Consider the following 13,424-nt stretch of genomic DNA (forward strand, 5'->3'; position numbering starts at 1 on the left):
AAATTTTTCCCCCCTAAAAAAATTCAAAAATTTTTTATTTTATTTTTTAAACCCATTTTATTAAAAAACATTTTGGCCTTTCAGGGCTTCTATATGAATGATCTCCTCCTACACGTTTCAAGGATCTTTATCTTCTTGAGGGTTAAGTAGTACCGTCACAACATGCTGCTGAATGTGGATTTCAATTTGTGACTGTAACGGTTGAGAGTGTCGGGCGAGCCGTCAAAGGTGGGCCATTTAAAACCCCGGTGGTCTATTTGAACAAACGTCCTTGAGACTTTAGAGGGATTCTTCATAACACATGATCCGACTGCAATTTTTAGCTGATTTACTTGTGAGATTTTCATGTCGTGGTCCCACTTACTTACAAACTGCACGGACCCCGACAGCATGTGAAGCAGCCGCAGCAGGCCCCGAGTTGCGGTAGTGCGAGGTCCCGTCCATCGCTGCTTGCAGCTTTAATTCAATATGTTCCCTATAAGTGGCTAGATTCTTTAAAACTGAATTGATCTGTATTATTTGTACAGGCTGTGTTAATATGAATAATTAAATTACAACTATGCTAATTAATAGATTCTATTAATCAGATTCTTGTTGTCAGCACCAATACTGAACAATATTTTTGTCTGTTTTTAGGTCAGTGTTCCTTCTTCACATGTTGCCTCTATGAGTACCACTTTAATGAAGAGTAAAAAAACCAGGAAAGAAACCCAGGCATATTGCTGAAAGAAAAAAAAGAGCCGGCCATAGGGTGATATAAAAGAAAAAAGGGGAGAGAATATATTGGAAAAAAACACAAGCCTGGATTGGGTTTTACAACATCCAAGGAAAAGGAAAAAAAGGGGAAAAAAAAAAAAAAGGGAAAAAAGGAAAGGGGTTTCCTGTATAGATATATATATGTTTATTTGCTATAACGGTGAGAGTATATAGATATTAATACTATTGTGTGTTTTCAGCATCATCCGGTCTAACAATGGTTTTCTAAGTGGACATATACCTCATTTATATGGAATGAAGTAAACACATGGTAGATTACTGTGGTGTATATATAAAACATGAATTCTCATCAAGTATGGGCCTACTTTATTATGCCAAACACACTTTTACCAAATAAATATCTGAAGTAGAATCGTGTTAATTTGTCTCACATTAGCATTTCACCAGTTTTTAGTAAGAAAAAAACAATATTTCATGAGACTGAATGACTTGATAAGATGTGTATTTCCTTAAAACATACATTATAGGGTGTATATGGTGATATACGGTATATTTATATATATATTTAAAATAAATAACTTTCTCTGTTTATTCCACAGAAATCCATCCACAAATCAATCAGGAAAGAAATTCCATTTGATTAACGATACGATAAGCTGGCTCAAAGCTCAGAACTACTGCAGAGAAAACAACACCGACCTGGTCAGTGGACTCAATCAGTTAAATGACCCGGATCTCAAGGAACAAATTCATTCTTATGATGTGTGGATCGGCCTGTTCAGAGACACCTGGAGGTGGTCAGATGGGAGTCATTTCTCTTTCAGAAACTGGGATCTGGAGTTATTTCAAGATGACGACAGGAAGAAATGTGCCATGACTATGTTAGATGGAAAATGGGACTCTGATTATTGTAATAACAGAAAACCCGCTATGGGGTTTAAAGTGCCTAATGTTTTCTCCTATAGAGCGCCGGATAGTGGATGATCCCTTAGTTTCTTAGTCTCTACATTGTAAAAATACAAGCAGTGATTTAAACGGAAATAGTCGAAATCACATGGATCTCAGTGATCCCAACAATTAACTCTAACAAAGCTGCTCATATGATCCTGTGTTTGTTTTAATTACTTCCATGACAGATGAAGTGACCCTGATCCAAGAGAGTAAGCCTTTCCCAGTTACACACTCGTGAGACAGAAGACGTGTCCTCAACATCATTTGTAAATGCTCACATAAAGAAGTGAAAATTATAAAGGAAATGAATGATGCGCAACATAAACGCCCAAATGCAGATTGCTGAGGCACAGCTCCGTAGCTCCCCCCTTGATTGAACCTTTTAATGGGAGGATTTTAAAGAATATAAGGTGCAACAAAACTACAGGAGTTAGGGGTCTTGTCAGTCAGACCCAACTGTATACAGTCCACACGGTCCTACTGTAAGATGAGGTCAAATCAAGTGAAATTTAGGGTAACAACGGCTGCAGAGAGCATTAGTTATTAGTTAGCTAAAGTAGATTGGACTTTTGAATAAAACCTTTTATTTCTGAGTGTTTATAGAAACGCTCTTAGAAAACTCTCTTAAGCTGTGATTTGCACATTTTCCCCCCATATTCCTCTTCCTTATATTAGACTACAGCACAAGTATTGAGCGAGGGCAGCATTATAGTTTATTAACCTGAGCATAAAGTACGTGATGTGTATGCATTCAAACATATGTTGTAATCTAACAGAGTAAACATATAGTGCAGTCTGTTTTTTATGTAAATTACCTCTTTCATAACCTACACAGACTTCCTCTTGTCATAAAGGGGTCTCTGTGACAGCGACTTTTGCATTTTCATATTCAGTGCTGGCTTTAGGGGGCTGATTGTATTTCATTGAGAGGACTTTGCATCAGCACATCAAGGAGAGACATCAGAGTGAAGCGAAGGGACAAGAAATCACCAGATGTAAGTTTAAACTCTGTTTTCTCACTTGAGATTTCATGTTGTTTGTTTAAAGGTGGACAGCAAAAGAAAATCCAATATACAAATATATCAAATTATGCTGCTATTTGTCCTTCAGTACTTGTATTTAACATTTTGCAGACAGAATCAAATTATCATCTAAATTTGCTTTTCATTACGATGTTTGTTTTTAGCATTTATATAATCGTATTGCAAGTTGCTTTGTGTTAGATTTTATTTTCAGCTTCACAAAATGTGGACACCATAAAGAAGCACGATAATAAAGCAATCGATTCAAATACAACCTGTTATCACAGTACAATAGCAACCGTGTCAGAGGTGTTTGAGGGTTATTTCTATTTGGTCTATCACTTGTACATTCATAATAGTTACAAATAATTGTAATCATTATGATTGTTGCAGATCAAAACTGAACATCACAAGCTTCTACACGGACAATTTGATTCTAGTTTGTTATATTGCACGATTTTTTCCTTAGCATTTTATTAAAATAAGTAACTTCCAGTGGCTGAAAAAAAGTATTTATGAATGTGCACTGTTTGGTCTGGTTTGACTATAATTTGCATATTTCCTACCATCCTTATATAACTTTCTATACTGCAAAGAGTGTTGCAGTTTTTTTGCATACCTCGGACAAGCAGTAAGTGTATTTCATCCAACAGAGATAAGCTGTTGAGATCATTGTGTTTGGTTCACTGCACACTAAAATATCTGTTTCATCCAACAGAGCAAAGATGCAGTGGAGTCTGTTTCTGCTCATTCTGATGGGTAAGTGGATCATCTGACTACTAACAGCACAAATCAGTTCACACGTAATCTGATTTTCATTTATTAATCAGATTCTTGTTGTCAGCACCAATACTGAACAATATTTTTGTCTGTTTTTAGGTCAGTGTTCCTTCTTCACATGTCGCCTCTATGAGTACCACTTTATTGAAGATGAAAAGACCTGGGAAGAAGCCCAGGCATATTGCAGAGAGGAATACACTGACCTGGCCACAGTGTACGACATGACAGACATGGAGAGACTCCGTGACTCTACTGATGAAAAACACAATGCCTGGATTGGGCTGTACAACATCCCAGGACAAGAGAACAAGGAGTGGCACTGGTCTCTGCCAGGAGTAGAGTATTCGGAGACAGAGACAGCGTGGGATAAAAAAGAGCCGAATGATGTTGGCAAAAATGAAAACTGTGCGTTGAAGAAGGAGAACAGTGATAAATGGAATGATGTTCCTTGTACTAATAAATATATGTTTATCTGCTACAACGGTGAGAGTATATAGATATTAATACTATTGTGTGTTTTCAGCATCATCCAGTCTAACAATGGTTTTCTAAGTGGACATATACCTCATTTATATGGAATGAAGTAAAAACATGGTAGATTACTGTGGTGTATATATAAAACATACATTCTCATCAAGTATGGGCCTACTTTATTATGCCAAACACACTTTTACCAAATAAATATCTGAAGTGGAATTGTGTTCATTTATCTCACATTAGCATTTCACCAGTTTTAAGTAAGAAAAAAACAATATTTCATGAGACTAAATGACTTGATAAGATGTGTATTTCCTTAAAACATTCAGTATAGGGTGTATATGGTGATATATTTCTGATATGGAATATTTATATATTTTTATGAAACTAAATAACTTTCTCTGTTTATTCCACAGAAATAAAGCAATCCGGAAAGAAATTCCATTTGATTAACAATAAACTGAGCTGGCCCAAAGCTCAGAACTACTGCAGAGAACATCACACTGACCTGGTCAGTGGACTCAATCAGTTAAATGACACCGATCTCAAGAATGAAACTCAGTCTCATAATGTGTGGATCGGCCTGTTCAGAGACACCTGGAGGTGGTCAGATGGGAGTCATTTCTCTTTCAGAAACTGGGATCTGGAGTTATTTCAAGATGACGACAAGAAGAAATTTGCCATTACTATGTTAAATGGAACTGGAAAATGGGGCTCGGATGATTGTAATAACAAAAAACCCTTCTTCTGCTATGAAGGTGAGTTTTACAAAGGTCTGCCTTAAATGTTTTCTCCTATAAGAGCAGCACTGGAATCAGTCGGATGATCCCTCTCTCGGTTTCTCTCAGTCTCTCCACATTGTCACCAAACATACAAGCAGTGATTTAAATGTGGAATCAGTCTTGAAAATCCACATTGGATCTCAGTGATCCCAACAATTAACTCTAACAAAGCTGCTCATATGATCCTGTGTTTGTTTTAATTCCTTCCATGACAGATGAAGTGATCCTGATCCAAGAGAATAAGACCTGGGAGGAGGCCTTGAATTACTGTACAGAGAACTACCGTGACCTGGTCTCCATCACTAACCCTCATCAGCAGAGATGGGTCCAAGAGAGAGCCAAGAGCGCCTCAACTCCTTTTGTCTGGCTGGGACTGCGCTACACCTGCTCTCTGGATTTGTGGTTCTGGGTCAGTGACGAGCTGGTCTGCTATGACAACTGGAACTCACCTGCAACCACTGATAACTGTTACAGCGCTGCAGCCATGGACAAAGGAGGACAGCATGAGTGGTTCGAAAAAGCTGATACTGAAAAGTTTAATTTCATCTGTGCTTTATAGTACGTTTTAAAACCACCCTAACCACCTTATATTTCTGGTGCATTTTTCTGCAACAAGTTTATACAAAACTAACAGTGTGTTAGTGTCTATGCAAATCTTAGTGTCTTATCTTAGTGTATGTAAAAGAAATCTATACTGTTTTGCTTATTGCACTCACAAAATGCTGATGATGTTTCGGTTAAGATCAGGTGATGGTTATAATGTGTAAAACCATATTTTTATGTTTCATGTAAATGGTTGATTGATTTTCTCTGACGCTGACTAAACTGATAAACCGTGATGTCAGCATATATTTCATTGGCCTGATAGAAATGTAACATTTACAAAAATGGAGCCTCTTTTTGTGTAAAAACATAGATCATAATGTGTAAAAGGACTCTTCACAAATAAAAATCAGAATATCTTCATAGAATTTTAGTGAAGTGTATTAAAACCATTATGTCCTTTAAAATCTTTGAGTTCACAACTACATAGGGATTTCTCCATGGGTGTCATCTTTGTGTTTTTGAGGTCACTAACAGACTGAAGTTGGCTCTTTTAACAATTCAATAGGCAGCTTGTCAAAATAGTCAAAACCTCTAGTGGGAAGTCTACTGAGAAATTATATGGGAATGTTTATGTTGGTGATATCTATTAACACTAGAGGGCGCACATGAACCAGCTGTCGGCTGCCTGCTGCCACTGGAAACAGGTTGATTTGCTCACGGTGATGGTCCTGAATGAGTTTATATTTAGGGACCGAGCACTGACAAGTGCAAGACCCTATTGTTCCTCTAGGAATTATTATACTTCTGCCCCTTGTAACGCATATTTGACCCCCGCAGCATTCTCAAAAAGTCATGAAAATTTGCACAAAATTCAATCGTAGCGAAAATACCGATATGACGTTGTCCCCGTGCACGGGCGCCGCCAAACGGCGAAGCCACGCCCCCCAGAATCAGCCCCCAAGACACGTAAGGCCGACATGTACGAAAATTGCTACGCATGTGTATCATGATAAAAGAAGCAGAAAAGTCTCTTGGACCCATACCTCAAACCCAACAGGAAGTCCGCCATTTTGGATTTTGTGGCCATTTTTGGCGATTTGCACACGTTGTATTTGAACGAACTCCTCCTAGGGCATTTATCGGACCGACTTCAGATTTGGACACAGCCATCTAAACACATTCACCATTAAAAGTTGGGCTCCCCAGTTGTTTTCGTCAAACATTGTGCCCGTGGCGTGGCGTCACATGTTGTGCAATTTCAAACCTTCGCCATAAAAAGAGGGATTAATCATAACTTCTGCGTACATGATCCGACTGCAACGAAACTTCACATGTCTCATAAGAGTCCCGCCCTGAATACGTCTATGTGATAATATTCAGTAATAGTGAGAGCGCCACCTAGTGGTGAAAGAAAATGTCATTTTTTTATACTTCCATGTTCTACTCCTAGTAGGATGATCATCAAGCTGAAATGTAGTCAGGAAATACAAAACATGTTATTAATGATATTTCTTGATTGTGGTGAGTTCTTATTAAAGGGCGTGTCTGTGGCGTGGCGTCAAACTTTGATGTACCATTGTCCAATCGGCTCCAAACTTCACTTGCCTGGTAAGAGTACTGCCTTGAACACTTCTATGTGATAATATTCAGTAATAGTGAGAGCGCCCCCTAGTGGTGAAAGGAAATGTATTTTTTGTACTTTTATTTATATCTTCAAGCATATTGACCAGATCCAGCTGAAATCATGTGAGAAGTTCCTTAGGAGGATGAGGATCACATATTATGAATCTTAAGAATTTGCATGGAACCATGTTGCCATGGCGACGTGGCAAAAATCCAAAAAATTGACAATTTAGGGGGGTCTAAACATGCCTGAAAACTCATAAAACTTTGCACAGCATTCGGTGGTCCGGAACCGCGAGGTATTGTCTTGGTCCCGTGGATGGGCGTCGCAAAATGGCTTAGCCACGCCCCCTAGAGTCAGCCCCCAAGACACGTATGACTGACATGTATGAAAATTGCTACGCATGTGTATCATGATAAAAGAAGCAAAAAAGTCTCTTGGACCCATACCTCAAACCCAACCGGAAGTCGGCCATTATGGATTTTGTCTCGATTTGCACACGTTGTACTTGAACTAACTCCTCCTAGGGAATTTATTGGACTGACTTCAGATTTGGACACAGCCATCTAAACACATTCACCATTAAAAGTTGTGCTCTTCAGTTTTTTTCTTCAAACCTCCTGCCCGTGGTGTGGTGTCCCGTGGCATCCAATTTCGATCCTTCGCCATAAAAAGAGGGATCCGTCATAACTTCTGCATACATGATCCGACTGCAACGAAACTTCACATGTCTGATAAGAGTTCCACGCTGAACACATAGTGATAGCGCCACCTAGTGGCAACAGGAAGTAAGTGCTGCGTGGCGATTTTGAGCCGATTTACGTGACATTTTCGTGTTGTGGTCCGCGCTTGTTACGTCGGCACGTGACGTGGCCGCAGCGCACCCCAATGGCATTTGTGACTCTGCCGCACCACGCCCCGACGCGCGCCGGTGTGCGAGATCCCGTCCAACGCTGCTTGCAGCTTTAATTCTTATTGACTTTATGTGAGGAAACTAGATGTTAATAATTTGATTAATATAATTAAAACCCCATTACACATATTGGAAACTTTACTGTCCATACTTGTTGAAATTTGTCTTTATGTGTACACAATACTTTTACTGTATTGATATTTTAATTTAATAAATCTGATAATAATATATTTGCACTCTTTTTTGAGAATGTGTACTGAGAAGAAGAGTTGAAAAAAAATACTTTAAATAACTCTCTGGTAGACAAACTACATGCTTATCAGATGATAACAATACAGCTACATCTACAATGAGCTAATATGTGCCAACATGTCAGCCATGCTGTTTATTTAGCTTCAATAAGCTTAAAATGTGCATGTTCAGCTGACCTGCTGTCAGACTTAAAGACTCTTTAAATATAATACAAGGAGTTTTTAACTGGTTATGAGATTTAATACTGGTGCCTCTATATGACTTACATAGATAAGCTAATTCTCTATAGTTATTCTTAATGTCTGCCACTGGGTCAGATTCCCCTTGAAAAACAAGGTGGTTGAAACACTGCTGCTTTTTCCCACACGGTCCGCCAGAATCAACATAAAAAACTTGTAGAGGTTTTAAATTAATCCAGCAATTGTCCGCAAATATAATTTAATAACAATTTAGCTGAGGTTTATCAACTCAGCCAAGACCATCGGTTACTAACAAAAGCAAGAAAAGAAGGCTGATATGCTGCTAGGCTGCAGACTCAAAGAGAATTAGATGATATAATAATGTAGAAAGAGATGCCTAGTGGTTATACAGACAGGGACGTGTCAAAGGAGTGGCCTAGGGCATCACGGGCCACCCCTGAAACCTGATTGGCCATCCCAGGTGCCATCCCATTGTCCTAAACTATGATTTGCTATTTTCCCAATCAGAGGTTGGACCTTGAACATGTAATGTTCTGTCACCAGTTATTCTAAATGTACGTCTGCAGCTCTGTCCGACTTTATCTTCAGTCAGTAATGCCCGTAGCATGATTGATCTGGACATGTGCAGGGTTGTTTGTTATATATAAGGACTCACAGGCTTATCATGCGCTTAATTAATGTGCATAGATTCGGTGTCAGATCAGCAACTCTCAACTCTCGTCCACTGGAGCTGCACGTCCCAACAGCATTTAGTCCAACATAGGACTCATTCTGCTGGGCATTAAAGCGAAGTCTATCTGAGTCTGTCCATCAGCAAGCAGTGAAGACTTTACTGCCTTTCCCAGTTACACACCTCTGTGAGACAGAGAAAGACTGTGTCCTTCAACATCTTTTGTTGAAATGCTCACGATAAAGAAGTGAAAATTATAAAGGAAATGAATGACGCGCAACATAAACGCCCAAATAAAACATACCTGCCCAGATGCAGATTGCTGAGGCACAGCTCCGTAGCTCCCCCCTTGATTGAACCTTTTAATGGGAGGATTTTAAAGAATAAAAGGTGCAACAAAACTACAGGAGTTAGGGGTCTTGTCAGTCAGACCCAACTGTATACAGTCCACACGGTCCTACTGTAAGATGAGGTCAAATCAAGTGAAATTTAGGGTAACAATGGCTGCAGAGAGCATTAGTTATTAGTTATCTAAAGTAGATTGGACTTTTGAATAAAACCTTTTATTTCTGAGTGTTTATAGAAACGCTCTAACTCAACTTAAAACTCTCTTAAGTTGTGTCATTGCTTCGCTCGTCATTGGAAACAAGCTTCCAAAGACAGAAACTGTTGTATCTGATCTGATAAGGATTTGCACATTTTCCACCCATATTCCTCTTCCTTATATTAGACTACAGCACAAGTATTGAGCAAAGGCATCATTATAGTTTATTAACCTGAGCATACAGTAAGTGATGTGTATGTACTCACATTTAGTAAAACTATCAAAATCATTGTGTTTGCTTATACACTCAAACATATTTTGTAATCTAACAGAGCAAACATATAGTGCAGGCTGTTTTTTATGTAAATTACCTCTTTCATAACCGACACGGACTTCCTCTTGTCATAAATGGGTCTTTCTTTTGGCGACTTTTGCATTTTCATATTCAGTGCTGGCTTTCGGGGGCTGATTGTATTTCATTGAGAGCACTTTGTATCAGCACATCAAGGAGAGACATCAGAGTGAAGCGAAGGCACAAGAAATCACCAGATGTAAGTTTAAACTCTGTTTTCTCACTTGAGATTTCATGTTGTTTGTTTAAAGGTGGACAGCAAAAGAAAATCCAATATACAAATATATCAAATTATGCTGCTATTTGTCCTTCAGTACTTGTATTTAACATTTTGCAGACAGAATCAAATTATCATCTAAATTTAGCTTTTTCATTCCCAATGTTTGATTTTCAGCATTTATAATTTAATCTGTAATTGCAAGTTTGCTTTTTATTTTCTAGCTTCTACAAAATGTGGACAGCATAAAAGAAACACCTGATAATAAAATGCAATCGATTCAAATACAACCTTTGTTATGCTCACAGTACAATGTTTAGCTTTCGATGACCTTGTGTCAGAGGTGTTTTGGTAGGTGTTGTTCCTATTTGGTGTATAACTTGTACATTCATAAAAGTTACAAATAATTATAATCATTATGATTGTTGCAGAACAAACAGAACATTACAAGCTTCTACACGGATAATTTGATTCTAGATTGTTATATTGCACTATTTTTTCCTTTGCATTTTACTAAAATAAGTAACTTCCAGTGGCTGAAAAAAGTATTTATGAATGTCCACTGTTTGGTCTGGTTTGACTATAATTTGCACATTTTCTACCTTCCTTATATAACTTTCTATACTGCAAAGAGTAGTGCAGTTTTTTTGCATACCTCGGACAAGCAGTAAGTGTATTTCATCCAACAGAGATAAATTGTTAAGATCATTGTGTTTGGTTCACTGCACACTAAAATATCCCTTTCATCCAACAGAGCAAAGATGCAGTGGAGTCTGTTTCTGCTCATTCTGATGGGTAAGTGGATCATCTTACCAGCTCTACTGCAGTATACCTGTTTTTAGCTGTGAATTAACACAACTTGATCTGGAGTCACGAAACTGTTAGACTACTAACAGCACAAATCAGTGACACACATAATCTGATTTTCATTTATTAATCAGATTCTTGTTGTCAGCACCAATACTGAACAATATTTTTATCTGTTTTTAGGTCAGTGTTCCTTCTTCACATGTCGCCTCTATGAGTACCACTTTATTGAACATAAAAAGACCTGGGAAGAAGCCCAGGCATATTGCAGAGAGGAATACACTGACCTGGCCACAGTGTACGACATGACAGACATGGAGAGACTCCGTGACTCTACTGATGAAACACACAATGCCTGGATTGGGCTGTACAACATCTCAGGAGAAGGAAACAAGGAGTGGCACTGGTCTCTGCCCGGGAGTGGAGTATTCTGAGACAGAGACAGCGTGGCATAAAAATGAGCCGAATGATGCCGGCAATAATGAAAACTGTGCGTTGAAGAAAAAGAGTAAAGGATGGATTGATATTCCTTGTAAGAGAGAATATATGTTTATCTGCTACAACGGTGAGAGTTTATAGATATTAATACTATTGTGTGTTTTCAGCATCATCCAGTCTAACAATGGTTTTCTAAGTGGACATATACCTCATTTATATGGAATGAAGTAAACACATGGTGGATTACTGTGGTGTATTTATAAAACATAAATCCTTATCATTTTCTTTTACTTTTATTTCACAAGAAATGATGTGACCTACCTTATTATGCCAAACACACTTTTACCAAAATAAATATCTTAAGTGGAATCGTGTTAATTTATCTCACATTAGCATTTCACCAGTTTTAAGGAAGAAAAACAATATTTCATGAGACTAAATGACTTGATAAGATGTGTATTTCCTTAAAACACACAGTATAGGGTGTATATGGTGATATACGGTATATTTATATATATATTTTTAAATAAATAACTTTCTCTGTTTATTCCACAGAAACAAATATATCCAGAAAAAAATTCCATTTGATTAACGATACGATGAGCTGGCCCAAAGCTCAGAACTACTGCAGAGAAAATCACACCGACCTGGTCAGTGGACTCAATCAGTTAAATGACCCCGATCTCAAGGAACAAATTAATTCTTATGATGTGTGGATCGGCCTGTTCAGAGACACCTGGAGGTGGTCAGATGGGAGTCATTTCTCTTTCAGAAACTGGGATCTGAAGTTATTTCAAGATGACGACAGCAAGAAATGTGCCATGACTATGTTAAATGGAAAATGGGGCTCTGATGATTGTAATACAACAAAATCCTTCTTCTGCTATGAAGGTGAGTTTTACAAAGGTCTGCCTCAAATGTTTTCTCCTATAAGAGCAGCACTGGAATCAGTCGGGAGATCCAGCTGAACTTACAGTATTTATTTATTATTTCTGCATGAATGATGTCACCAAATATACAATCAGTCTTGAAAATCCACATTGGATCTCAGTGTTCCCAACAATTAACTATAACAAAGCTGCTCATATGATCCTGTGTTTGTTTTAATTACTTCCATGACAGATGAAGTGATCCTGATCCAAGAGAGTAAGACCTGGGAGGAGGCCTTGAATTACTGTACAGAGAACTATCGTGACCTGGTGTCCATCACTAACCCTCATCAGCAGATATGGGTCCAAGAGAAAACCAAGAACGCCTCAACTCCTTTTGTCTGGCTGGGACTGCGCTACACCTGCTCTCTGGATTTGTGGTTCTGGGTCAGTGACGAGCTGGTCTGCTATGACAACTGGAACTCATCTGCAACCACTGATAACTGTTACAGCGCTGCAGCCATGGACAAAGGAGGACAGCATAAATGGTTAAAAAAAATTATACTGAAACGTTTAATTTCATCTGTGCTTTATAGTAAGTTTTAAAACCACCCTAACTACCTTATATTTCTTATATTTCCTTTTTCTGTGACATGTTTATACAACACTTACAGTGTACACTGTGTAGGCTACTGTCTGTACATTATTGAATGGTAACATGGCAAATGTCAGGAATCTCAACCTGTAGAAGGGGGAAACAAAATTACTAACAGACTTTCTAACTGCAGATTAGACATTGAGAGAAAGTGGCTACACTAAACTTCAACTAAAGAGTGGATATTTTATTAATATTTAGATTTTTTTGGTATCCTATTGTAGATTTATAAGAGTGTAAGAATAAGAAAAATCTATACTATTTTGTGATGATTAAAACCATATTTTTTTGCCATGATAATATTTTAGAGTTTTATGTAAATGGTATAATTGATTTTCTCTGATGCTCAATAAACTGATAAAGGATGATGTCTGCCTCTCATTCATGTCTTGAGTATATACTGTGTATACACTACTGTCATAATGTGTAAAAAAGACCCTTCAAAGGTGTATTAAAAACATTATGTACCCAATTATACTCCATTTTATATAACGATTTATGAAATCTAATATGATGTACTGGCAACTGGGTATTTTTCTAGGCCTACTATTTTCTTTCTTGGGAGTTTTAACTGAGAATATACATAGAAGGATAGTTTACAGTTGAAA

The 13,424-nt window shown here is 37.9% G+C and overlaps 1 protein-coding gene across 5 annotated transcripts; it reads left to right on the forward strand.

Annotated features, from left to right (window-relative positions):
- Positions 1–2,576: 2,576 nt before the first annotated feature.
- On the forward strand, positions 2,577–13,182 carry LOC127364694 (C-type mannose receptor 2-like). Of its 5 annotated transcripts, none has more exons than XM_051402471.1 (5): positions 2,577–2,663; positions 3,409–3,449; positions 3,570–3,953; positions 4,364–4,705; positions 12,415–13,182. In XM_051402471.1, exons 2-5 carry the CDS (start codon positions 3,416–3,418, stop codon positions 12,765–12,767), a joined length of 1,113 nt encoding a protein of 370 aa, XP_051258431.1. In that variant the 5' UTR covers positions 2,577–2,663; positions 3,409–3,415; the 3' UTR covers positions 12,768–13,182. The 5 variants fall into 5 exon arrangements, with proteins under 5 accessions (XP_051258431.1, XP_051258432.1, XP_051258433.1 ...); XM_051402472.1 differs by lacking the exon at positions 4,364–4,705 and adding an exon at positions 11,848–12,183; XM_051402473.1 differs by lacking the exon at positions 12,415–13,182 and adding an exon at positions 4,945–5,700.
- The last annotated feature ends 242 nt before the right edge of the window (positions 13,183–13,424 follow it).

The sequence above is a fragment of the Dicentrarchus labrax genome, unplaced genomic scaffold (assembly GCF_905237075.1).
Source record: "Dicentrarchus labrax unplaced genomic scaffold, dlabrax2021, whole genome shotgun sequence".
NCBI classification, from domain to species: Eukaryota; Metazoa; Chordata; class Actinopteri; family Moronidae; genus Dicentrarchus; species Dicentrarchus labrax.